The sequence below is a fragment of the Ranitomeya imitator genome, chromosome 4 (genome assembly GCF_032444005.1).
Source record: "Ranitomeya imitator isolate aRanImi1 chromosome 4, aRanImi1.pri, whole genome shotgun sequence".
NCBI classification, from domain to species: domain Eukaryota; kingdom Metazoa; phylum Chordata; class Amphibia; order Anura; family Dendrobatidae; genus Ranitomeya; species Ranitomeya imitator.
Genome location: NC_091285.1, coordinates 717,688,257 through 717,716,207, shown reverse-complemented (window position 1 = coordinate 717,716,207; position 27,951 = coordinate 717,688,257). Strand labels below are relative to the sequence as shown.

The following is a 27,951-nucleotide window of genomic DNA, read 5'->3' as shown; positions in this document are numbered from 1 at the left end:
TAATGGACACAGAATGGTTCATCTAGATTCCTTGATTTTGTCTTCCGAGCTTCCTCTTTCATCCTACCCCAAAACATGCTCAATGATGCCCAAGTCTGGTGACCGGGCCGGCCAGTCCTTGAGCACCTTGATCTTTTTTGCCTGGAGGAGCTTTGTTGTAGAGATGGATGGATGAGATGGAGCACCATTCTGCTGCAGAATTTGACTCCTTTTATGATTTGGAATATAAGAGGTAGCTAATGCTTCTTGATATTTTAGACTATTGATATTGCCTTCCACCTTGCAAATATTTCGCACTCCCCCATACTGAATGTAACCCCAGACCATGATCTTTCCACCACCATTTTTGGATCCATATGGGCTCCAGTAGGTCTCCTGCAGTATTTGCTGCGGCTGTGGTGTAATTCTACTGAAGATTCTTCTGAGAAATCCACCTTCTGACACTTTTCCAGCTTCCATCTGTTTAGCAGGCTGTGGGACTTTTGTTTAGTGCTGGCTTTTGGGCACTGATTCCATCATGGAGGCCGTTTCGAGACAGAATCCTACAAACTGTTCTAGTTGACACACGGACTTGAGGTGACCAGGCCTGTTGGAGCTCTGCTGCAGTGGAAGAGGGTCTTGCTTTGGATCTGTATCCTCACCCATCCCTTGTAGATTGTGAGCCTTCACGGGCAGGGTCCTCACTCCTCCTGTACCAGTTATGACTTGTATTGTTTAAGATTATTGTACTTGTTTTTATTATGTAAACCCCTCCTCACATGTAAAGCGCCATGGAATAAATGGCGCTATAACAATAAATAATAATAATAATAATTTTCTAACCAACAAATGTTCCACCTGAGCAGTTGTCTTGCGGGGTCTGCCGGACCTGGGCTTGTCAAACACATCTCCAGTCTCTTCAAATCTTTTTTTTTAATTCTTTGTACTAGACGATGAGACACATTAAAGGTGCCAGCCACCTCTGCAGTGGATCTGGTATTCAGCCTCTTGATAATCCAGGCTTTGGTCGCAGGGTGGATTTTTGGCATGTTGTCAGAGCTCAAGTTGCAGTTCAAGTGAAGGTCTGGGGTGCTGGGTTTATTTTTATACACACACTAATTATCCGATCATTTACTGAGCACAGGTGAGGATGTAAACTAGGATTGGGTGCATTATATGACCAGGCGACACAACTTTCATATTGTACTGACTGATGATCGCAGGGTAGATTTACAGACTGAGGTTCCAAGGATAGACATATAGACAGTCATATTGCACAAACTGATGACCCAGGATAGACGTACAGTCATATTGCACAGATGGATGGATGTACAGTCGTATTGCACAGACTGATGGATGTACGGTCGTATTGTACAGAGTGATGATCCCAGGATAGTCTTGGTTGTATCATGCAGAATGATGATCTCAGTAGAGACGTACAGTCGTTTTGCTCAGACTGATGATCCCAGGATGGACGTAGTCGTATTGCACAGACTGATGGATGTACGGTTGTATTGTACAGAGTGATGGATGTACGGTCGTATTGCACAGACTGGATGTAGGGTCGTATTGCACAGACTGGATGTAGGGTCGTATTGCACAGACTGGATGTAGGGTCGTATTGCACAGACTGGATGTAGGGTCGTATTGCACAGACTGGATGTAGGGTCGTATTGCACAGACTGGATGTAGGGTCGTATTGCACAGACTGGATGTAGGGTCGTATTGCACAGACTGATGGATGAACAGTCGTATAGCACAGATGGATGGATGTACAGTTGTATTGCACAGACTGATGGATGTACGGTCGTTTCGCACAGACTGATAGATGTACCGTCGTATTGCACAGACTGATGGACGTATGATTGTTTCGCACAGACTGATGGATGTACGGCCGTTTCGCACAGACTGATGGATGTACGGTCGTATTTCACAGACTGATGGATGTACGGTTGTATCGCACAAAGTCATCATCCATAGACAGATGTACTGTCGTATCTTTCAGACTACTGATCCCAGGACAGACGTACAGTCGTATCGTGCAGATTAATGATCCCTGGACAGATGTACAGACTGATCTTCCCTAGACAGATGTATGGTTCTATCTTACAGACTGCTGATCCTTCGATAGACGTACCGCTGTATAATATAAACTGCTGACCCCTGGACAGATGTACAGTCTTTTTCTTTAAAATCCTACAATATTAAAGTTGGCTGCCACCAGAATATTGGTTTGTATTCCGCCCCCCTCCCCTGCTTCTCATTCTCCTCTCTCTCTGCTCCTCAGGTTTCGTGGTTGGCCAAGCCGGTCTCCTGCAGTCTCTTCTCATGCTCTTTGTAGCCTACGCCATCATCTGGTTGACAGTGCTCAGTGTTTGTGCCATTTCTACCAACGGCGCAGTCCAAGGTGGTGGAGCCTATTGTATCCTCATATTAGCATGCCGCAGTTCATGTTTTTGTTACTGTCCATGGAAGTTGTTTGTACTTTTTTGACGCAAATGTCTGAGCGGTCACATAATTCATACAACGCGTTTCATATCTTGAAGGAACATCTGTCCTAACATGCGTCTGCAGCCTGACATTGGGCTCTAAGATTACCAGTGTGTAGTCAACCAGTAATTGTTGGGCTTCAGGTAGGTTTTTGAGCTTATGTGACCATTAGACCCGTCCTGACCAGTGAGAAGAAGGGGATGGTAAGTCGGCACATGATTTTTCCTTGACTTCTCCCAGTTATGATCTCGAGGACACTTGGCCCAGAGTTTGGTGGCAGCATCGGACTCATGTTCTACTTGGCCAACGTGTGTGCATGTGGCGTCTATGTTCTCGGTCTGGTGGAGGGCGTTCTGGATATCTTTGGGAAAGGTCAGTTCTTTCTTTGATTCCGACTTCAACTCCATTGCTCACCCTCATGTTCTTTTTGTCTGTAGTTCCATAACCAATCATGTCTCATGTCCCTCCAGACTCGTCTGATCCCACCAACCCTCTACGATCCCTGCCACAAGGCTATGGATACAGTTTCCTGTACGCTAGCGTGGTGCTCCTGGTCTGTCTGTCAGTCTGTCTGGTTGGAGCATCCATCTATTCCCAAGCGGCTTTCTTCATCTTCATTCTGGTCACTTTGGTTCTTTTGTCCATTTTGATCAGTTTTTTAGCAGTGGGACCACGCCAAATTACTATTCGCCATGGAGGGAATGTGACTCTGATCGGAGAGTACACCGGAATCAATAGTACCACTTTACATAACAACTTACAAGGTGAGCGGTGAGAGCCTCTTCCTCCTAGGCCAATTTTCTTCTTGACTTTTCATGAATTTTTGAGGGATGTTCAGGTAATGACCCAGTTCTGCCAGATTTCAGCCCCTTCTCGATAATGTCTGCACAGTATATGTGGTAGATATAATGCCTTGAGAATGTTTTTTGTCCCTTCTCCTGACTGACTACTTTCCACAATGAGATCCTTTGCTGTGTTGTCAGCTATTTAAAGATCAGAAAATGTCAGAAAAATCCTCCTAGAGTAGCACTTTTTCTGATCAGAATCGCTGACAAAAACCTGTTGTGTGTTTTTTGTTTTTTTGTTTATACAGAGGTTTGTGGACTTTTTCTATCCACTGTAAATGCTTCTCACGAAAAGTTTGGGATGTTTGGCTTTTGGGAGAAATTTGAGGATGATCCTAAGCAGTAAAATAGTGGGGAGAAAAAATAATTAGAATATATGGAAAAAGAAAGAAAACGGGAATGACAATTATTCACGTAAAAATAATCATAAAAGGTGATATGTAGTCCAATCTTAAAGAATTACACATACAGGTCTCTCAGTGTTGAATGTCCCATAATTGTGGGGTCCTGAGGGTAAGGAAAAGTCTTCTGCATGTCAAGAAGTCAATCTCCGTTTCTTCATCCAAAATGGTGGTAGATGGTTGGTCCCATCACACTAGAGAGGTCTGAACTCTCCGGTCCTGGCACCTAGTTGGCTGCATCTAACTAAAAGGATCCCACCTCCCAAGAACTGGCATGGAGCGTCGCAAAAAGGGAATGAATATGATAGGAAAAGAAAATATTAATAAACGCGTAGAAAGACACGCACGTCAATTAAAAGGCAGAGATGACAAGAATGGAGCAATGGATGGAGTGGTGCTCACATCCACAATCGACCTGGCTTCGAATGGCGTCAGAATTTGGAATTTAGGATTCCCTCCTCTGATTCCACCATAAACCCTATCGATACCTCTAACATGGAAGCCCCGAGGATCGGAGTTGTGATCCAATGCTTGGTACTATCTCGAGCAGTGAAGGATCGTCCACCTCTCCCTCCTCAATGATTTCCCTCACGTGTTCTCTTGTCCTGACACGTAACTCCCCAGAGGTTAGGCCTACATATATTTTTGAGCATAGTAGATGACAAAAGATGTACTACGTGAAATGTAATTCCTAATAGTAAACTCGCGAGAACCGTCAGCCGAAGAAAATGACCTAGCTCGTGTTGCTGTGGTTACAGGCAATAGAGGAAACATCCCCATCTCTGTTTTTTGGCTCCAAAGGGGTTTTTTGAGGAAGCCGCATAGTGGCTTCTCACCAGATGGTCTTTAAGATTTTTTTTTTTTTGTCCTCCTTGCTGTCATAAGGGGGGGTGGGGATGTTGTGAATTCTGCTTTTGGGCTCCCTCCGGTGCTTGTAGGTGGTAATGCAGTTGTCCCTGGCCTGCAGTCCTGGACAGGTGTATCTGCTAATTGCAATTCTGACTGGGGTATTTAGGTTTGCAGGACTCATTAGTCCTTGCCAGTTGTCAATGTTTCTTGGGAAGTGTTGGATCCATGTCTGGCTTCTCCTGCTTAGCTGCCAATTCAGCAAAGATAAGTGTCTGTTTCTTTTTCTATGGCACACAAGCTGTGTGCTTGTTTTTTGATTGTATTCCTGCTCTGTGTGTAGGAGTCTCTGGAGTTGCAGATAAACGTTCCACGTCTTTAGTTAGATGGAGGAATTTTTTGTATAATCTGCTGTGGATATTTTTGGAAGGGTTTTAATACTGACCGCACAGAACTCTGTCCTATCCTTTCCTATTTTAGCTAGAGTGGCCTCTTTTGCTAAATCCTGTTTTCTGCCTGTGTTTGTCTTTCCTCTCCTACTCACAGCCAATATTTGTGGGGGGCTGCCTATCCTTTGGGGTTCTGCTCTGAGGCAAGATAGTATTCCTATTTCCATCTATAGGGGTATCTAGTCCTCCGGCTGTGACGAGGTGTCTAGGGTTTGTTAGGCACACCCCACGGCTACTTCTATTTGCGGTGTTAAGATCAGGATTTGCGGTCAGTATAGTTACCACCTACTCCAGGGAAAGTTTTCATGCTGCTCCAAGGTCACCGGATCATAACAGGGGGTTCTCAGAATTTTCCTTAGTAAGTATGGGATCAGTTTTTAGCACTGGCCACTGCTTACTTAAGATATGGCGAATTGTGTGCCATTCTCAATTTAAGGTGGTAATAAATCTTGTTTCATGATCCTCCTTTTTGTTGTTGTTAAATGGAGTAAGAAGTTTATCACGTGGAGTATATTTAACCCTGTGGTATCTGTGTTTAATGGTCCTGTGAATAAACGCTCTGTCGAGGAATCGGTCTCTAAGATCTTTGGCCCGTAGTTCGAATTTATCCTCAGTCGAGCAAGTGCACTCCGCTCTCAAAAAGAGCCTTGATGGTAGAATACATGGGTGCCGAAGAGGAATGCCGTACCGAGTTCAGACGTTTCCTTGTGATGAATGTCAGTCTGGACAGACCCCCACCCGTCAACTGGCAGTGCAATATCCAAAAAATCAATACAGTTCTTATGCCATTTGTGAGTCAACTTAATATCATAGGGATTGAGATTGGACATAATATCCAACTCAACCTCAGGTCCCTGCCAAATGAGAAACAGATCGTCTATATAGCGAAGCCAGCACTGCACATGGTCAGCGGCACATGCCCCATCGCCATGGAAGATCTCCCTCTCCCAAAAGTCGAGAAAGAGATTTGTGTAGGTGGGGGCACATGCCGCACCCATGGCAGTGCCACACTTCTGCAAATAGAACCGATTTTTAAAAGTAAAAAAGTTATGATTCAAAACAAATTGCAATAATTCAAGTGCTGTTGCCTAACAAGGAGCTTAATGGCAAAATTCACAACAGGTGCTTGATCCATGAATCAGCCAATTTATTTGGGGGATCAATTAGAATTGATATTAATCATTCCTCCTCATCGGGCTGTTCACATTGTGACATCATGAGACCAAGAAGACACCTATCAGTTGATCACCAGGACCTCACTATTGCGAGACTTCATGCAAGATGTTCTCAGACGGAAGAGGCCTCTGAGCTTAGAGTGTCAGTCATCAGGTGCCAACAGGGAAACTGGAAGAGTCAAAGAAAGGCAGAAAAGTGGACGTCCCCTGCCACATGCCACACTGATGACGCTTCATTGTGAACAGTGCCCTTCGGAACCGGATGATAAAGGACCCACAACTCCAGGGGCATGTAAGGGAGGTGAGAGGCATCCAAGTGTCACCTCAGACCATGCAAAAACGTTTACATCAACGTGGTCTGCGTGGTAGATGGCCTGCAAGGTACCTGACCACACCACCATGGGCCTGGGAGAATTTACGCTGGACGAAGGACCAGTGGGCCTCAGTGCTGGTCACTGATGAAGTCTATTCACGCTGAGCAGAAATGATGGAACCAACGATGTTGGAGACATCAAGGAGAATGCTATGCATCAGCCACTGTGGTCACCTTACGAGCCTGTGGTGTTAGTGTGGGCAGATAAGTGTAGTCAGTACAGAACAGCCCTACACTGTGTGATAAGCCCATAGTACTGAATAACCTCGCCAATCCAGTCATTGTGCCTCTGCTCAAACACAGATCTAATTTCATCTTCATGGACGATCAAGCTCCACTCATCGAGGTCACATCATTAGGGAATGGCTGCTGGAGACTGGGGGGACCTCACATGGAGCGGCCTGCACTTTCTCCAGACCTGAATCCTATAGAAAACCTCTGGGATCAGCGGAGTCACCGTGTAGAGGCTCGTAACTCTGTACCCCAGAACCTCAATGACCTGAGGGCCACCCTTCATGAAGAGTGGGACACCATGCCTCGGCAACAATAACTCCACTTGTGAACTGTAAGCTGTAATTGATGTTCAAGACCAAGTTATTGAGACATTGACATTTTTGTTGGGGTGTACCCACCACTGTTGTTGGGTTTTGTTTCAACAACTGGCTTGATACGAGGAAATCACCATCGCTACTTCTACTAAATGCCCAACTTTCACGATAAAATATTACTGGAGCCTGAACTATTTTACATTTTCTATAAATTGCACTGAAAGCCAAATATCCCTAACTGTTTGTGTGTAGTGTATATGATTGTTTCAGCCTCCCTCCGACATCTACAGCATTCACTAGAAGTCTTCACAAACCCCTTAGACATGCAATACAGGGTATCACACCAACACTATGACGACTTTATAGAAGTTTCCAGATGCTTCACATATTCTGGAAGTTATAAAAGTCAAACGGAAGTTGATTTTCTATGATGTCCTGTGTGAGGGTCAGTGGCCCTAATAACAGGCGGCATTTGTAATCTGGAAAGCTTTAGATATGGATCTATAGACATAGATTCTTGGGTGACTGGAAAAAAACCCTCAATTTATGGAGTATAGGATGTAGATCTTCTGACCTCTGTCCTTGAGGTGTAACACAAGGTTTGGGTGGGCAGCTGCAAAGTTTTTTTTGTGCCCTTTTGTCACTTATTCACGTCCATCTCTTCTGTTTTCTATTAGCGGAATACTCCCTGGATTACACCACTGGAAACCTCATGAATTTCGCCACCGTCTTTGCTGTCATGTTTAATGGATGCACCGGTATCATGGCGGGATGTAATATGTCTGGTAAGACTGAGAACGTAGATCTTCTCTGAAGACCTCCACATTCTGGTCACCATTGTCTGAGGTTGTAGGTTTAGGGCTGTGAGTTATCAGGTGATAGGATCTAAACCATGGGCAGGGGTTTAGTCTGCATGCTCGATGGCCATTTATGGGTGGGATCTACCATGAAGCTCCACCTTTGCTGATCCATCAATGGCCCCAGATAGAGTAAGCTTTTGACGTTCATAGTCTTGAAGGTTACTACATCTGCAGCCTTTTTTTTGTCTGGTCTGTGTAATGCTTTGGTTTCTTTCATGTCACATATTTCCTCTTTTAGAAGTAACTTTAAGGGTATGTGCGCACGTTGAGTATTTGCATGCAGAAATTTTTGCAAGGTCTCTGCATCTTTTGTCAGAAAAAACGATTGATGAATGATTTTTTTTTTTTTAGCTAAATAATTTAGATATTTGGAAAAGAAAACGTTTTGTGATATTTCCTAGTTCAACACCTTTTACAATCTGATGCAGTATCATCAGGGTAATTGGATTAGGGCTTGGTGTCAGCAGCTGTCATTGACACCAAGCCTTAGGCATAGTAATGAAGAGGTGTCAGCCAGACGTTCTCATTACTAAGCTGGTAAGTAAAAAGTTAAATGAACACACACGCACTGTCACCAGCCTATGTAGGAGCATTGACAGAATGAACCAACATAGGCTGGAATCAAACAGCAACTGCTAATTTTTACAAAAAAAAAAAGAAAAAATTTGCATGGGCTCCCGCGTAATTTTTATAACAAGCAGAAGGAAAGCTGACTGCTGAGAGCTGATGTTAATATTCCGGGAAGGAGTTAATGGCTTGGGAACCTTCATGGCTATTATCCACTCACAGCTGTTTGCTTAGTCTTTTCTGAGGGACCCCAGAAAAAAAATGGCAAAGGCTAGGCAGACAGCTGCGGACTGATATTAATAGCCTAGGAAGGGGCCATGGATATTGGCCACCTCCCAGGCTAAAATTATCAGCCCTCAGCTCCCCCAGAAATGGCGCATCTATAAAATGCACCAAATCTGGTGCTTAGTCTTGCTCTTCCCACTTGCCTTGGTGCGTTGGCAGGTGGGGTGATAGTATTGGGATTAATGTCAGTCTTGTATTGGCAGCTGACATGAAGTCCAAGTTAGTTACGGCGAGGCGTCCATAAGCCTCCCCCATTACTAACCCCATAGTATATTTTTGTAACTAAAAGACACCCAGAATAAAATCCGTTATTTGAATAAAAATGATCCAGACTCCTTTATTAAATCTAAATTTACCATACTCGTGAAACGCCTAATCCCTGATGTCCTTGTCCCCTGTAAACAATGAGAAGTAATAAACAATCATCTCTCCTATCCACCGAAGTCCACGTAACCCAGTGTGTCACACGGTGATGTCACCGGAGAACTTTCTCACGCAGCGGTGGTGCCATATGTGAGATCTTAGAAGCTCATCAGCTGATGACCTCGTGTGGCCTCTCCTGGCAGCTCGGCGATGCACACTGCTGGAGCAGTGAACGCCATGAGACCACGTGGACTGCAGCGGACAGGAGAGTATTTGGTGGCTTATTATTTTTGATTGTTTACAGAAGACCTGAACATCGTGGATTTGGCGTTAGGTGAGTATGTGTTTTTTTTAATACGTATTTAATTATTTTAAATGTGTGGGGTTTCTTTTCTTAAGTTTGAGCGCCGGCTGACAGACTACAGACGTAACCTGTTTGGAGTAGTAGTCTCTCATCAGCCTACAACTGCTGACCTGCGATAAGCTTTTTACCATGAGTCACAGCTGCGAGGTCGCGTTGACATCTGACACCATTAACCCGCAGTGCTCTGACCGATGGTAACGATCTTACCGGCTGTAACGTTACCACCCATCAGAACCGCCAGTGTTTCTCGTGCTGTCACACAAATGACAGCTTGGAGAATGCCATAGGAAGTCCATAAAAACTCTGCAAACCTTTTTTTATACCTGCGGTTTCACTGCAGATTTTGGCCCAATTCCGTGCTCTAAAAAACACTGTAAAAATGCACCAAAAACCTACCGCGTGCACACAGCCCGAAACATCTGCACAATTCATTGGTCTGTTCTGAGACTCAATATGGTGAACTTCACTAGTGTAAAGAAGGAATATTGATTTTATTTTTGATCAAGTGCATGTGACAGTCAAGAGGAACCAGAATTTGTGACCAATCAGAGTTGGGGATTAGGGTCGTAGAGATACAGTTGTGGGAATCCTGGGGGAAAAAGCAGCCAGGTCCACCATGTTCTCATGAGACGTGTTTTTATTTTTTCAGGCGAACTGAAACAGCCAAGCCGTGCCATTCCTATCGGGACCATCATAGCCGTGATCATCACGCTCTTCGTCTACCTGATCCTCTTCCTCCTTACAGCTTTGACTTGTGATAGGTCTGTGATTGCTGCTGATCAGTTGTGTCCACCCTTTCTGCACCTTTCCAAGGACTATAGTAATAGACATGACCGGTCCGGCGAGCTCGCTGCCAGCTTCTCCGCGTTCTGTTTTGGGTATTTGACGGGTCTTTCCTGAAGTACATAAATTGGAGAGACTGATCAGTTGAAGCTGGTTGGTACTTCAATGTTTTCCTTGAGATGCCGGAGCATTGTAGAGTAAGACATGACTGCAGTTGTGGGAGAAGCTGGTTGGTTCTTCACTTTTTTCCTTGAGATGCCAGAGTGTTATAGCATAAGACCTGACTGCAGTTGTGGGAGAAGCTGGTTGGTTCTTCAATGTTTTCCTTGAGATGCCGGAGCGTTGTAGCGTAAGAATTGACTGCAGTTGTGGGAGAAGCTGGTTGGTTCTTCAATGTTTTCCTTGAGATGCCAGAGCGTTGTAGAGTAAGACCTGACTGTAGTTCTTGGAGAAGCTGGTTGGTTCTTCAATGTTTTCCTTGAGATGCCAGAGCGTTGTAGCGTAAGAATTGACTGCAGTTGTGGGAGAAGCTGGTTGGTTCTTCAATGTTTTCCTTGAGATGCCAGAGCGTTGTAGAGTAAGACTTGACTGCAGTTTTTGAAGTTGGTTGGTTCTTCAATGTTTTCCTTGAGATGCCGGAGCGTTATAGCATAAGACCTGACTGCAGTTGTGGGAGAAGCTGGTTGGTTCTTCAATGCTTTCCTTGAGATGCCAGAGCGTTATAGAGTAAGACCTGACTGTAGTTCTTGGAGAAGCTGGTTGGTTCTTCAATGTTTTCTTTGAGATGCCAGAGCGTTAGAGAGTAAGACCTGACTGCAGTTGTTGGAGAAGCTGGTTGGTTCTTCAATGCTTTCCTTGAGATGCCAGAGCGTTGTAGAGTAAGACCTGACTGCAGTTTTTGAAGCTGGTTGGTTCTTCAATGTTTTCTTTGAGATGCCAGAGCGTTAGAGAGTAAGACCTGACTGCAGTTTTTGGAGAAGCTGGTTGGTTCTTCAAAGTTTTCTTTGAGATGCCGTAACGTTATAAAATAAGACCTGACTGCCGTTGTGGTGCCAGGATCTGATTTATGATGACCATGGTAAGGGAAGGATGAAATGACTGACAGGTTCCCTTTAAGGACATCAGTAGCTCTCGATATAATTGTAATACATCATCATGACATACTTGCAAAACACATGATGTGCTACAATTTACATCACAATCACTAAGAGTCTACACGCAGACACACGCAGCATAAACCTTTCTCGGCCGAGTATTGTGAAATCAGATTCTTTTCTAAGCTTGCTCTAGGACGCGCCCATGTAGAAATGAGAGAATGCAATGTGTACTGATGAGAAGATCACCGTCTCCAATCTAGTGCCCATCCTGATAAAGGGTTCCCAGTAGATCAGCCGAGATCCCATCATTTTTACACTTGTACTTCAGTAGATCTGATTATCTTAAGAGTTGAAGACGTCAGTCCTGTACTTCTAGTAAAGTATAAGTAGTGAGATTGGATTGAGATCTGGCGGCACCACCAGTGGACATGATTCTTCAGGTCCACTCTTGACATTATTTGTGATCAGACGACTGAGGGGCGATCTAATAACCATGTATAAGTATATAAGGGGACAATACAAATATCTCGCTGAGGTTCTGTTTATACCAAGGAAGGTGACGGGCACAAGGGGGCATTCTTTGCGTCTGGAGGAGAGAAGGTTTTTCCACCAACATAGAAGAGGATTCTTTACTGTTAGGGCGGTGAGAATCTGGAATTGCTTGCCTGAGGAGGTGGTGATGGCGAACTCAGTCGAGGGGTTCAAGAGAGGCCTGGATGTCTTCCTGGAGCAGAACAATATTGTATCATACAATTATTAGGTTCTGTAGAAGGACGTAGATCTGGGGATTTATTATGATGGAATATAGGCTGAACTGGATGGACAAATGTCTTTTTTCGGCCATAATAACTATGTTACTATGTTATTTTCCCCTTTCTCAGGACGTTACTTAGAGAAGACTATGGCTTCTTCCGTCCAATCAATTTCTGGCCTCCGTTTGTCTTGATTGGAGTTTACGCCACCTCTCTGTCAGCATCCATGAGCACACTTATTGGGGCATCTCGCATCTTGCACGCTCTCGCCAAGGATGACCTGTTTGGTGAGACTTCTATTTGTTGATACTCTGTTATTTCCAGAGCTCTGTGGTCTCCAGTCCATCTAACTTTGTGGCTTTTTCAGGAATCCTTCTAGCTCCTGCAAAGCTTGTGACAAAGGGAGGCAACCCTTTGGGTGCGGTGGTGTACACCTGGGCATTGGTGCAGGTGAGATGTTTCCTGGATCCTTTTTGTGCTGTTGGTTGCTAAGTAATGTCTCCACAGAACATCAGCTGCACAATCTGCCTCATCTCTGTTCTTCTTAGCTGGTCTTGCTGGCCGGAAAGTTGAACACCATTGCTGGAATAGTGACTGTTTTCTACCTCATGGCATATGCAGCAATAGACCTTGCCTGTTTGGCACTTGAATGGGCGTCTGCTCCAAATTTCAGGTAAGTTTTCTGACTTGCAATTTCTTTTTTAGGTTTCCTTTTTTCAACATCATATTGTGCTGATTTTTTCCTTCTTCTCCTTAGACCCACATTCCGATTCTTCTCCTGGCACACGTGCCTGCTTGGCATAGTGAGCTGCCTGGTAATGATGTTTCTCATTAACCCTGCCTATGCCTCTGGCAGCATTGTCCTCCTTCTCCTCCTGCTGGGATTTATTCACTTCAGGAGTAGCAGCAGCAGTTGGGGATACATCAGCCAAGCACTTATCTTCCATCAGGTGAGACCTGGCCATAGTATGAAAGTGGAGGCATATGAGACAGAATGATGGTGATGAGGCAGATTAGATATGAGGAGGTCTACCATGAAGAATGATAGTAATGAGACACCAAGAGGTCCACCATGAAGAATGATAGTAATGAGGCAGATGAGACATTAGGAGGTCCTCCATGAAGAATGATAGTGATGAGGCAGATTAGACATGAGGTCCACCATGAAGAATGATGGTAATATGACAGATGAGACATTAGGAGGTCCACATAGTGATGAGGTAGATGAGACCTGTGTAAATCCACCATGAACAATGATAGTAATGAGGCAGATGAGACAATAGGAGGTCCTCCATGAAGAATGATAGTGATGAGGCAGATTAGACATGAGGTCCACCATGAAGAATGATGGTAGTGTGACAGATGAGACATTAGGAGGTCCACCATAAAGAATGATAGTGGTGACGCAGATGAAACACCAGGAGGTCCACGATGAAGAATAATGGTGATGAGTTAGATGATAAATGATATTAGGTCCACCATGAAGAATGATAGTGGTGAGGTAGATGAGCGTTGAGAAGGTTCACCGTGAAGAATGCTATTGATGAGGTAGATGAGACACGTGGAAATCCACCATGTCACGGATCCCTCCGTGGTGTAACTAATTTGTCACGTACCCGCTCCCAGCATGCGACTTGGGGTTGTGCCTGCAAGAGTTAATCTATCTCTCCTCTCTCAGTCCAGCATTCAACCTCTGTTCTATGCTGTAATGGGAGCATAAATCACACACCGACCCAGGCCACACACCCGCTCATGCACGCTGCCACCACTCGCTGAACACACGGGCGATGAGTCCCAGAAATATTACTACTACTGTCTGCCACTCATAAGGATCAAACAGTTTAAGGCTATGGAATCTTTAGAACATACAAGGTTCAACTTATTAAAGTTTTATGCTTTAATATACAAGGTACAGTGCTTACAAATAAAAAGCATATAAAAATATGGTAATAAAAAGACATACAAATATGCAAAACAGTATAAAATAAACAGAAGAAAACTTACAGAAATAGCTAACTTGTCTGCTTCTGCTCCCTGAGGGGGGGTGAATATGGACTTGATCACATCAGCTAGGCTGCCCCTCCAATCTGTGAACAATTTTGTATTTATACAAGCCTAATTTATAGAGTTACTCTGGAGGTCAGATTTCTATACCAGCCCCTCATGTTGATATTGTAATTTCTTGTCTCTGATTGGACCATGGCCACTCCACCAATGAATATATTATTTTCTTCTGGGATTCCCTGTGTGCAAGTTTCTCACAGATAGTTAGTGTCAGGCTGTAATTGACAGCTCTCTTCAAAAGAGCCGAAGATGTGAAGCGCTTCCTCTCCTTCCTGGCCTGGTCCTTAGCTAGGTCCCCTGGCGAGATTGGAGACAGAAGGCTGCTTTCTCAGGATAATACATATTAACACCTTGGTGAGACCTGCAGCCTTCAGGGCAGATGATAAACCACTGCAAGTTACACATGTGAACCTATACATATTTCACTGCACACATATATATTTATACATATTTCATTACACACCATGAAGAATAATAGTGATGAGTTAGATGATCCATGACGATGTCCACCATGATGAAGTATAGTGATGAGACACGAGGAAGTCCATCATGAACAATGATAGTGATGAGACACGTGAGGTCCACCTTGAAGAGTGATATTATTTAGGTTAAAGAACACTTTATGGTCACACTATTATGAATGATGAAATGGAAATAGAGGCAGCAGACTTCTTTGTTTTTTGTTTTTCTTTACATTCTAATACAGTTGGTCTCCTTGCTTCTCTCCTCAGGTCAGGAAATATCTACTTCTTTTGGATGTTCGTAAAGAGCATGTAAAATTCTGGAGGCCACAGATTCTGCTCATGGTGTCCAACCCACGGAGTTCATGCCAACTCATAAAGTTCATCAACGATCTGAAGAAAGGGGGATTGTACATAATGGGTCACGTAGAAACTGGAGATCTAGGTGAGATGGTCCATTTTGTGTTAAATTAGGTGGTTCCATAGGACAGGTGTTCTGATATGTTGGGTCATCTGTCAGGATGCTGTAATATGTACAGTGTTCTGATACTTTGGGCGGTAAGTTGGGCAGTGTTACAGGATTGGTGCACTGATACTTTGCCTGATTTGTTGGTTGTTCTTGTTGGATGAATGCTTTGATTCATGAATGGATGTCATGATGCATTGGGTATTCTGAGAAGTTTGGCAGTCGTATACGATGGCTGCTCTGACACGTTGGGCAACCTGGTAGGATTGGTGCTTTGATATGGACAATCTGGTAGGATGGACGCACTGACGCGTTGGGCAGTCTGACCGGATGGGTGTTCTGACATGTTGAGTGGTTTGTAAGGATGGGCGCTCTGACACGTTGGGCGGTTTGGTAGGACGGGTGCTTAGACAATACAGGTGTTAGGACATGATGGGCAGCCTGATAGGGTAGCTGCTCTGATGCGACGTTCTCCTCTTCTTCCGTCCTCAGATATGCTCCCTTCTGACCCGGTTCAGGCACATTACAGCTTCTGGATGAGTCTGGTGGATAAATTAAATGTTAAAGCTTTTGTGGATTTGACCCTGAGTTCATCAGTACGACACGGGACACAACAGCTTCTACGTATCACAGGGCTTGGTATGTAGAGTACACGTTACATCGCTGGTGACCACTCGCTTCCTGCATTGACCTCACATGCTCGATCACCTCCATATTGTATTCCCCTCACCCTTTTGTATTCCCTCCTTGCAGGTGGGATGAAGCCCAACACCCTGGTGCTTGGGTTCTACGATGACACGACCCCAGAAGACTTCTTTCTACAGGACTCGGCCTTCACTCCTGGTCTCTCTCCACATGACGACCCCTTTGGTGTAGATGCCACGTCTTTGCAGGCCCACTTCCCCCCTATTCGTGGTCCAGAGACTCCTCACCATTTGCCACCTATGGAGTATGTAGCCATGATCTGCGATGCCCTGAAGATGCATAAGAACATTGTGTTGGCGCGGGGTTTCCCCTCACTGGTGAGGCCGGAGACCTGCGGCTCTAATGCCGCCTTGTACATTGACGTGTGGCCCCTGGACCTCCTCCGGCCTCAGGCTTCTGCTTACGTGGATGTTTGCAGTTTATTTTTGCTACAGATGGCATGCATTCTGAACATGGCAGCCTCGTGGCGTCGGTACCAGCTGCGGGTCTTTCTGTGTGTGGAGTCATCAGGCGGCAGCAGTGCTGGTGGAAATGGCTTGTTAGCAGCGGAAATGAAGTTCCGCGAGCTGCTCGTCAAGTTGCGCATCCGAGCGGCTATCCGGGTGGTGGACTGGGATAGGGTGGCGGTGTTGCGGGGCCAGGGTGGAGCGCACACAGGCCTTACGCGGGAGCCCATCTCTGTGGAGTATCTGAAGGCGGCCAACCAGGCGGTGCTGGAGGAAGGCGGTGTGGAGTCCGCCGTGCGGTTCCTCTATCTCCCCCGGCCTCCTGCTGACCCCACCATACATGACCGATACTTGGAGGAACTGAACACTCTGACAGAGGGGCTAGGCCCCACTCTACTGATCCATGGCCTCACCCCCGTTACCTGCACCGAACTGTGACGGACCCACCGCATCAACCATTCCGACGGCTTCTAGAACCTTCCAGTGCAATAATGATCCACGTTTCGATGCCACTCCATCCTCCATACTTTGTTGTAGTTCTCCCCCTTGGAAACCACTGCTGATCCCCAGTGATCATCCCATGGATGTGGAGATCAGTGGCCAGTGCTCCTGATCCCTCCCGGGGCCGTACACGCCTGTCGCTGGGCCCGATGGGGGAGTCGTGCGTTTCGCCCACGCTTCAGTCTCGTTTTCTGCGTTTCGCCTTTATTTGCATTATGAACAGTGTTCTTTTTGCACTTCACACGGACGGAGAGTTTTGGATTTTGTAATTTATTTATTTTTGTTCAGTCATTGGTTGAAGGCCGGGCTGCGAGTGGCAGAGCCCCATGCTTCCTGTGTTTCCAGGCGTGAGAGCGCCCCCCAGGGGCTCAGGCTGTTTTATTTATTTATGGATGAACAGGAACCGCTTCATCTTTTAACATAGTGTTATACCATGCCTATACTCCAATCACACCCAAATCTGCAGCACTAGTTTTTCTAATGTTTCGCAGCCAGAGCTGCAGTCACAGTTCCACTGATCAAACGTGTCACAAAGTTTACAATTCTTCTGTTATATGTCTGACACTCCAGTCACACCCGAAGCAGCACTCGAGTCACTCCTCTCTCACTTTCCATTTACACGTAGAGCAGCATTCAGACGTCGCAGCATACGTTCCTCTTCTGTGCTCATCCAGAGCTGCATTCGTTAAGTCACATCCCATTCACAGCCAGAGCTGCAGATTGTGCTCTTACAAGATGTCTCCTGCTCTAGTCACAACATGTCCTCCTCTGCTGTGTCACAATCACAGCCAGAGCTGCAATCACAATTTTGCTATTTGACTGCATCACACCCAGAGCTGCGTTTAGATTTCTGCTGTTGCAGTCACTTCATACACTCCTCGTCTTGCGTTCCGTTCACAGCCAGAGCTTCATGCGTAATTCTTTCTAATTTTTTGCACTCCAATTACACCCAAAGCTGCATGAATTATTGGGCAAACCGCTGGTGCCGCCTCTGAGCTCCCACAATGCACTAGGAGGTGGAGGACCCGCACTCCATCTCCCACAATGCTTTGCAGCAGCTCTGTTCTGGATGGACGGCCTCCAGTCTTCATGGGTGACCCCGATCGCCTACACTCCAGTCCCTGCACAAGGCGCGCTAACGGTGTAGGGAGGGGTCCCGATCCTGGCAAAGATGGCCGACAGTCACATGACGTGATCACTTCTCTGTACGCACAGGGGGTCCCGCCGCCTCATGTATATTTATCATCTGGGCCCCTCTCCGGCGCTCGCATCACTTCACGTTCGCTAATTACTAACACGATTAGGATTTTTGTCAGTTTTCTAACATTTCTTTGTTTTTGTTGTTTTCTATTAAAGTGAATCCAGTGCGCTGTGTTCACTCGGCTGTCGGTATATACCCGGATCCAGTGCGCTGTGTACACCCGGCCGTCGGTATATACCCGGATCCAGTGCGCTGTGTACACCCGGCCGTCGGTATATACCCGGATCCAGTGCACTGTGTTCACCCGGCCGTCTGTATATACCCAGATCCAGTGCGCTGTGTACACCCGGCCGTTGGTATATACCCGGATCCAGTGCGCTGTGTTCACCCGACCGTCTGTATATACCCGGATCCAGTGCGCTGTGTTCACTCGGCTGTCGGTATATACCCGGATCCAGTGCGCTGTGTACACCCGGCCGTCGGTATATACCCGGATCCAGTGCGCTGTGTACACCCGGCCGTCGGTATATACCCGGATCCAGTGCACTGTGTTCACCCGGCCGTCTGTATATACCCAGATCCAGTGCGCTGTGTACACCCGGCCGTTGGTATATACCCGGATCCAGTGCGCTGTGTTCACCCGACCGTCTGTATATACCCGGATCCAGTACGCTGTGTACACCCGGCCGTCGGTATATACCCGGATCCAGTGCGCTGTGTACACCCGGCCGTCGGTATATACCCGGATCCAGTGCGCTGTGTACACCCAGCCGTCTGTATATACCGGATCCAGTGCGCTGTGTTCACTCGGCTGTCGGTATATACCCGGATCCAGTGCGCTGTGTACACCCGGCCGTCGGTATATACCCGGATCCAGTGCGCTGTGTACACCCGGCCGTCGGTATATACCCGGATCCAGTGCACTGTGTTCACCCGGCCGTCTGTATATACCCAGATACAGTGCGCTGTGTACACCCGGCCGTTGGTATATACCCAGATCCAGTGCGCTGTGTTCACCCGACCGTCTGTATATACCCGGATCCAGTGCGCTGTGTACACCCGGCCGTCGGTATATACCCGGATCCAGTGCGCTGTGTACACCCAGCCGTCTGTATATACCCGGATCCAGTGCGCTGTGTACACCCGGCCGTCGGTATATACCCGGATCCAGTGCGCTGTGTACACCCGGCCGTCGGTATATACCTGGATCCAGTGCGCCGTATATACCCGGATCCAGTGCGCTGTGTTCACCCGACCGTCTGTATATACCCGGATCCAGTGCGCTGTGTACACCCGGCCGTCGGTATATACCCGGATCCAGTGCGCTGTGTACACCCGGCCGTTGGTATATACCCGGATCCAGTGCGCTGTGTTCACCCGACCGTCTGTATATACCCGGATCCAGTGCGCTGTGTTCACTCGGCTGTCGGTATATACCCGGATCCAGTGCGCTGTGTACACCCGGCCGTCGGTATATACCCGGATCCAGTGCGCTGTGTACACCCGGCCGTCGGTATATACCCGGATCCAGTGCGCTGTGTACACCCAGCCGTCTGTATATACCGGATCCAGTGCGCTGTGTTCACTCGGCTGTCGGTATATACCCGGATCCAGTGCGCTGTGTACACCCGGCCGTCGGTATATACCCGGATCCAGTGCGCTGTGTACACCCGGCCGTCGGTATATACCCGGATCCAGTGCACTGTGTTCACCCGGCCGTCTGTATATACCCAGATCCAGTGCGCTGTGTACACCCGGCCGTTGGTATATACCCAGATCCAGTGCGCTGTGTTCACCCGACCGTCTGTATATACCCGGATCCAGTGCGCTGTGTACACCCGGCCGTCGGTATATACCCGGATCCAGTGCGCTGTGTACACCCAGCCGTCTGTATATACCGGATCCAGTGCGCTGTGTTCACCCGGCCGTCGGTATATACCCGGATCCAGTGCGCTGTGTACACCCGGCCGTCGGTATATACCTGGATCCAGTGCGCCGTGTACACCCGGCCGTCGGTATATACCTGGATCCAGTGCGCCGTATATACCCGGATCCAGTGCGCCGTGTACACCCGGCCGTTGGTATATACCCGGATCCAGTGCGCTGTGTACACCCGGCCGTCGGTATATACCCGGATCCAGTGCGCTGTGTACACCCGGCCGTTGGTATATACCCGGATCCAGTGCGCTGTGTTCACCCGACCGTCTGTATATACCCGGATCCAGTGCGCTGTGTACACCCGGCCGTCGGTATATACCCGGATCCAGTGCGCTGTGTACACCCAGCCGTCTGTATATACCGGATCCAGTGCGCTGTGTTCACCCGGCCGTCGGTATATACCCGGATCCAGTGCGCCGTGTACACCCGGCCGTCGGTATATACCCGGATCCAGTGCGCCGTGTACACCCGGCCGTCGGTATATACCTGGATCCAGTGCGCCGTGTACACCCGGCCGTCGGTATATACCTGGATCCAGTGCGCCGTATATACCCGGATCCAGTGCGCCGTGTACACCCGGCCGTCGGTATATACCCGGATCCAGTGCGCCGTGTACACCCGGCCGTCGGTATATACCTCGATCCAGTGAGCCGTGTACACCCGGCCGTTGGTATATACCCGGATCCAGTGCGCTGTGTTCACCCGGCCGTCTGTATATACCTGGATCCAGTGCGCTGTGTACACCCGGCCGTTGGTTTATACCCGGATCCAGTGCGCTGTGTTCACCCGGCCGTCTGTATATACCTGGATCCAGTGCGCTGTGCACACCCGGCCGTCGGTATATACCTGGATCCAGTGCGCCGTGCACACCCGGTTGTCGGTATATACCCGGATCCAGTGCGCCGTGTACACCCGGCCGTCGGTATATACCCAGATCCAGTGCGCTGTGTTCACCCGGCCGTCTGTATATACCCGGATCCAGTGCGCTGTGTACACCCAGCCGTCGGTATATACCCAGATCCAGTGTGCTGTGTACACCCGGCCGTCGGTATATACCCAGATCCAGTGCGCTGTGTACACCCGGCCGTTGGTATATACCCGGATCCAGTGCGCCGTGTACACCTCTCTGCCGGTATATACCCGGATCCAGTGCGCTGTGTACACCCGGCCGTCGGTATATACCTGGATCCAGTGCGCCGTGTACACCCGGCCGTCGGTATATACCCGGATCCAGTGCGCCGTGTACACCTCTCTGCCGGTATATACCCGGATCCAGTGCGCTGTGTACACCCGGCCGTCGGTATATACCTGGATCCAGTGCGCCGTGTACACCCGGCCGTCGGTATATACCTGGATCCAGTGCGCCGTGTACACCCGGCCGTCGGTATATACCCAGATCCAGTGCGCTGTGTACACCCGGCCGTTGGTATATACCCGGATCCAGTGCGCCGTGTACACCTCTCTGCCGGTATATACCCGGATCCAGTGTGCTGTGTACACCCGGCCGTCGGTATATACCCGGATCCAGTGCGCTGTGTACACCCGGCCGTCGGTATATACCCGGATCCAGTGCGCTGTGTACACCCGGCCGTTGGTATATACCCGGATCCAGTGCGCTGTGTTCACCCGACCGTCTGTATATACCCGGATCCAGTGCGCTGTGTACACCCGGCCGTCGGTATATACCCGGATCCAGTGCGCTGTGTACACCCAGCCGTCTGTATATACCGGATCCAGTGCGCTGTGTTCACCCGGCCGTCGGTATATACCCGGATCCAGTGCGCCGTGTACACCCGGCCGTCGGTATATACCCGGATCCAGTGCGCCGTGTACACCCGGCCGTCGGTATATACCTGGATCCAGTGCGCCGTGTACACCCGGCCGTCGGTATATACCTGGATCCAGTGCGCCGTATATACCCGGATCCAGTGCGCCGTGTACACCCGGCCGTCGGTATATACCCGGATCCAGTGCGCCGTGTACACCCGGCCGTCGGTATATACCTCGATCCAGTGAGCCGTGTACACCCGGCCGTTGGTATATACCCGGATCCAGTGCGCTGTGTTCACCCGGCCGTCTGTATATACCTGGATCCAGTGCGCTGTGTACACCCGGCCGTTGGTTTATACCCGGATCCAGTGCGCTGTGTTCACCCGGCCGTCTGTATATACCTGGATCCAGTGCGCTGTGCACACCCGGCCGTCGGTATATACCTGGATCCAGTGCGCCGTGCACACCCGGTTGTCGGTATATACCCGGATCCAGTGCGCCGTGTACACCCGGCCGTCGGTATATACCCAGATCCAGTGCGCTGTGTTCACCCGGCCGTCTGTATATACCCGGATCCAGTGCGCTGTGTACACCCAGCCGTCGGTATATACCCAGATCCAGTGTGCTGTGTACACCCGGCCGTCGGTATATACCCAGATCCAGTGCGCTGTGTACACCCGGCCGTTGGTATATACCCGGATCCAGTGCGCCGTGTACACCTCTCTGCCGGTATATACCCGGATCCAGTGCGCTGTGTACACCCGGCCGTCGGTATATACCTGGATCCAGTGCGCCGTGTACACCCGGCCGTCGGTATATACCCGGATCCAGTGCGCCGTGTACACCTCTCTGCCGGTATATACCCGGATCCAGTGCGCTGTGTACACCCGGCCGTCGGTATATACCTGGATCCAGTGCGCCGTGTACACCCGGCCGTCGGTATATACCTGGATCCAGTGCGCCGTGTACACCCGGCCGTCGGTATATACCCAGATCCAGTGCGCTGTGTACACCCGGCCGTTGGTATATACCCGGATCCAGTGCGCCGTGTACACCTCTCTGCCGGTATATACCCGGATCCAGTGTGCTGTGTACACCCGGCCGTCGGTATATACCCGGATCCAGTGCGCTGTGTACACCCGGCCGTCGGTATATACCCGGATCCAGTGCGCCGTGTACACCTCTCTGCCGGTATATACCCGGATCCAGTGCGCTGTATATACCCAGATCCATAACAATGTATTAATCCCAGGCTGCATCAAATCCTATGCTCCACGGACCTCCAGAGCTGCAGTCACTATTCTGCTGTTACATCAGATCTTGATCTACAGTCGTATCCAGTTAGAGCAGAATAGTGAGTGCTGCTCTGGAGGATAAGACCTGATGTACCAGCAGAATCGTGACCGCAGCTCTGGGGGTGACTGGTGACCTGGTGTGAGTCGGAATCAGTACCATACTCCTGCTCGGTGATATACGCAGAATTAACCCTTGCATCACTGCTGGCTGTGCTGCCTGGAGAAGGTGCGGTAGTTGTTGCTTTTCGTTCCTTTCCCCCTCCTCAGACCTGCTCCTGTACAGGGGGCCGGGGGGCTTTGTGGATGGTCAGTGCCTTCTTGTTTCAGCCTTTGCCCCGGGGATGCGGGTCGGAGGCTTAATCCCAGTTGTGACTGTTACATTGTTGTTGTTTATTATTTTTTTTAACCTGAGTTTTTATGTAACAATTTGACACTTAATTAAAAAAAAAGTAACAAGAAGCTGTGTAGACTCGATCCTGCGGCAGACTGCGGCGCCGAGCGTGCGGTCCTGTGCATCTGTAACACAAACGGACGCAGACGGACCGTTACTTATTACGGGGTCCGAAGAAAAGATGCATGCAGAACTTCAGCTGGAAGATGGGCACCAAAACGAATCCCTGCGGCCCTTCAGTAATCGACACCCTCCCGTAACCAGCAGCCCCTCTCTAACCAGCGGCCCCTCTCTAACCAGCGGCCCCTCTTTAACCATCAGCCCCTCTTTAACCAGCAGCCCCTCTTTAATCAGCAGCCCCTCTTTAATCAGCAGCCCCTCTTTAATCAGCAGCCCCTCTCTAACCAGCGGCCCCTCTTTAACCAGTAGCCCCTCTTTAATCAGCAGCCCTGTTGTGAGTTCTGTTTTTGGGCTCCCTCTGGTGGTTACTGATGGTACTGGGTGATTTGTGTTCTGCTGTCTCTGGTGTCCACCTGTTCTATTAGGATTTGGGAGTTTCCTATTTAACCGGGCTTTCTTGTCATTTCCCCGCCGGCTATCAAGGTTATCAGAGTGTTTTGTTACCTCAGCTTCTGGCTTCAGTAATCTTCAGGACAAGCTAAGTTTTTTGATTTTCTTGTTCCACGTTTTGATTTATTTTTGTCTTGTCCAGCTTGCATATAATTGTTTCTTTGCTGCTGGTTGCTCTAGTGGGCTGTAATTGCTCCTCATGTTCCATGAGTTGGAACATGAGTTCAAGTAATTACAGGATGGTTTTTTGTAGGGTTTTTTGCTGACCGCGCAGTTCACTTTTGTATCCTCTGCTATCTAGTTTTAGCGGGCCTCATTTTGCTGAATCTGATTTCATACTGTGTATGTGCCTTCCTCTCATTTCACCGTCATTATATGTGGGGGGCTGCTATTTCTGTGGGGTATTTCTCTGGAGGCAAGAGAGGTCTGTGTTTCTTCTAATAGGGGAAGTTAGATCTTCGGCTGGTGCGAGACGTCTAGGATCAACGTAGGCACGTTCCCCGGCTATTGTTATTTGTGTGTTCAGGTTTAGGGTCGCGGTCAGCTCAGGTTCCATCACCCTAGAGCCCGTTGGTGCTTGTCCTTTTGTGATTCCCTGCCATTGGAATCATGACAGTATAGCCGGCCACAAAATGTTTGGGCTGAAGTAGGAGGAAAAGTAGTCTGAGTTTTTTTTTTTTTTTTTTTTTTTTTTTTTTTTTTTCTCTCTCCTCTGAGGTTGCTGCCTAGCCCTAATTGCAGCCTGGCTGATTTTTTTTTTTTTTTTTTTTTTTCCTCCACTTAATCCTTGAATGGCTCTGACCTTAGCTGTTTATCATGGATGTCCAGAGTTTAGCTTCCAGCTTGAATAATCTTGCTGCTAAGGTTCAAAATATACAAGATTTTGTTGTACATGCTCCTATGTCTGAACCTAGAATTCCTATTCCAGAGTTCTTTGCTGGAGATAGATCTAGTTTTCTGAATTTTAGGAACAATTGCAAGCTGTTCCTTTCTTTGAAATCTCGCTCTTCTGGAGACCCTGCTCAGCAGGTTAAGATTGTTATATCTTTCCTGCAGGGTGACCCTCAAAATTGGGCATTTGCATTGGCACCAGGGGATCCTGCGTTGCTTAATGTGGATGCGTTTTTTCTGGCATTGGGTTTGCTCTATGAGGAACCTAACCAAGAGATTCAGGCTGAAAAAGCTTTATTAGCTCTCTCTCAGGGGCAAGATGAAGCAGAAATATATTGTCAAAAATTTCGGAAATGGTCAGTGCTTACTCAGTGGAATGAGTGCGCCCTGGCTGCAAAGTTCAGAGATGGCCTTTCTGAGGCCATTAAAGATGTTATGGTGGGGTTCCCTGCGCCTACGGGTCTGAATGAATCTATGACTATGGCTATTCAGATTGATCGGCGTTTACGGGAGCGCAAACCTGTGCACCATTTGGCGGTGTCTTCTGAACAGGCACTTGAGACAATGCAATGTGATGGAGTTCAGTCTAGAAGTGAACGGCAAAACTATAGGCGGAAAAATGGGTTGTGCTTTTATTGTGGTGATTCAGCTCATGTTATATCAGCATGCTCTAAACGCACAAAAAAGGTTGATAAGTCTGCTGCCATTAGTACGTTACAGTCTAAGTTCATTCTGTCTGTGACTCTGATTTGCTCATTATCAGCCATTTCCGTCGATGCCTATGTAGATTCAGGCGCTGCCCTGAGTCTTATGGATTGGTCATTTGCCAAGCGATGTGGGTTTAGTCTTGAGCCTCTGGAAGTCCCTATTCCTTTGAAGGGAATTCACTCTACACCTTTAGCTATGAATAAACCTCAGTACTGGACACACGTGACCATGCGTATGACTCCCGTTCATCAGGAGGTGATTCGCTTCCTGGTGTTGTATAATTTACATGATGTTCTAGTACTTGGTCTGCCATGGTTACAAACTCATAATCCAGTCCTTGACTGGAAAACAATGTCTGTGTTAAGCTGGGGATGTCAGGGGGTTCATGATGATGCACCTCCGATTTCTATCGCTTCATCTACTCCTTCTGAGGTTCCTGTATTTTTGTCTGATTATCGGGATGTTTTTGAGGAGCCTAAGCTCAGTTCGCTTCCTCCTCACAGGGATTGCGATTGTGCTATAGATTTAATTCCTGGTAGTAAATTTCCTAAAGGTCGTTTGTTCAATCTGTCAGTGCCAGAGCATACTGCTATGCGGGATTATGTTAAGGAGTCCTTGGAAAAGGGACATATCCGTCCATCTTCGTCCCCTTTGGGAGCAGGTTTTTTTTTCGTGGCCAAGAAAGATGGGTCCTTGAGACCTTGTATAGATTATCGTCTTTTGAATAAGATTACCGTAAAATATCAGTATCCTTTGCCTTTGTTGACTGATTTGTTTGCTCGCATTAAGGGGGCTAAATGGTTCACTAAGATTGATCTCCGGGGTGCGTATAATCTTATACGAATAAAGCAAGGTGATGAGTGGAAAACCGCATTTAATACGCCTGAGGGCCATTTTGAGTATTTGGTAATGCCTTTCGGACTTTCTAATGCTCCTTCAGTCTTCCAGTCCTTTATGCACGATATTTTCCGTGAATATCTGGATAAATTTATGATTGTGTATTTGGATGATATTTTGGTTTTTTCTGATGACTGGGAGTCTCATGTTCAGCAGGTCAGGAAGGTGTTTCAGGTCCTGCGGGCTAATTCCTTGTTTGTAAAGGGCTCAAAGTGTCTCTTTGGAGTCCAGAAGATTTCTTTCTTGGGGTATATTTTTTCCCCTTCTACTATTGAGATGGATCCCGTCAAGGTTCGGGCTATTTGTGACTGGACGCAGCCTGCATCTCTTAAGAGTTTGCAGAAGTTCTTGGGCTTTGCTAATTTCTATCGTCGTTTTATAACTAATTTTTCTAGTGTTGTTAAGCCTTTGACGGATTTGACTAAGAAGGGTGCTGATGTTGCTGATTGGTCTCCTGCGGCTGTGGAGGCCTTTCAGGAACTTAAACGCCGGTTTTCTTCTGCTCCTGTGTTGCGTCAGCCTGATGTTTCGCTTCCTTTCCAAGTTGAGGTTGATGCTTCCGAGAATGGAGCGGGGGCGGTTTTGTCACAGAGAAGCTCCGATTGCTCGGTGATGAAGCCATGTTCGTTCTTTTCTAGAAAATTTTCGCCCGCTGAGCGGAATTATGATGTGGGTAATCGGGAACTTTTGGCCATGAAGTGGGCATTTGAGGAGTGGCGTCATTGGCTGGAGGGTTCTAGACATCGTGTGGTGGTCTTGACTGATCACAAAAATCTGATTTACCTTGAGTCTGCCAGGCGTCTGAATCCTAGACAGGCTCGTTGGTCACTGTTTTTCTCCCGTTTCAATTTTGTGGTTTCGTACCTGCCAGGTTCAAAGAATGTGAAGGCGGATGCTCTTTCTAGGAGTTTTGTGCCTGACTCCCCTGGAAATTCTGAGCCCACTGGTATCCTTAGGGATGGGGTGATTTTGTCGGCCGTATTCCCAGACTTGCGACGTGCTTTGCAGGAGTTTCAGGCGGGTAAACCTGATCGTTGTCCGCCTGAGAGACTGTTTGTTCCGGATAGCTGGACCAGTAGAGTCATCTCTGAGGTCCATTCTTCTGCGTTGGCAGGTCATCCTGGAATATTTGGTACTAGAGACTTGGTGGCCAGGTCTTTTTGGTGGCCTTCCTTGTCTAGGGATGTGCGTTCTTTTGTGCAGTCTTGTGAGGTTTGTGCTCGGGCTAAGCCTTGCTGTTCTCGAGCCAGTGGATTGTTGTCACCTTTGCCTATCCCAAAGAGGCCTTGGACGCACATTTCCATGGACTTTATTTCGGATCTCCCTGTCTCTCAAAAAATGTCCGTCATCTGGGTTGTGTGTGACCGCTTTTCTAAAATGGTTCATCTTGTACCCTTGCCTAAGTTGCCTTCCTCCTCTGAGTTGGTCCCTCTGTTTTTCCAGAACGTGGTTCGTTTGCATGGGATTCCG

At 47.9% G+C, this 27,951-nt stretch overlaps 1 protein-coding gene across 2 annotated transcripts in view; it reads left to right on the top strand.

Annotated features, from left to right (window-relative positions):
• Window positions 1-23,483, top strand: part of SLC12A9 (solute carrier family 12 member 9) — a 37,189-nt gene extending 13,706 nt beyond the window's left edge. The window contains exons 3-14 of one of the 2 annotated variants that reach the window (XM_069767538.1): window positions 2,267-2,401; window positions 2,710-2,841; window positions 2,940-3,233; window positions 7,784-7,891; window positions 10,195-10,306; window positions 12,307-12,464; window positions 12,545-12,627; window positions 12,726-12,850; window positions 12,935-13,127; window positions 14,973-15,147; window positions 15,661-15,807; window positions 15,922-23,483. In XM_069767538.1, coding sequence (XP_069623639.1) covers window positions 2,267-2,401; window positions 2,710-2,841; window positions 2,940-3,233; window positions 7,784-7,891; window positions 10,195-10,306; window positions 12,307-12,464; window positions 12,545-12,627; window positions 12,726-12,850; window positions 12,935-13,127; window positions 14,973-15,147; window positions 15,661-15,807; window positions 15,922-16,757 — 2,498 coding nt within the window. In that variant the 3' untranslated portion in view covers window positions 16,758-23,483. The remainder of the gene's footprint in view (window positions 1-2,266; window positions 2,402-2,709; window positions 2,842-2,939; window positions 3,234-7,783; window positions 7,892-10,194; window positions 10,307-12,306; window positions 12,465-12,544; window positions 12,628-12,725; window positions 12,851-12,934; window positions 13,128-14,972; window positions 15,148-15,660; window positions 15,808-15,921) is intronic. The other variant, XM_069767539.1, reaches the window with a different exon arrangement.
• The last annotated feature ends 4,468 nt before the right edge of the window (window positions 23,484-27,951 follow it).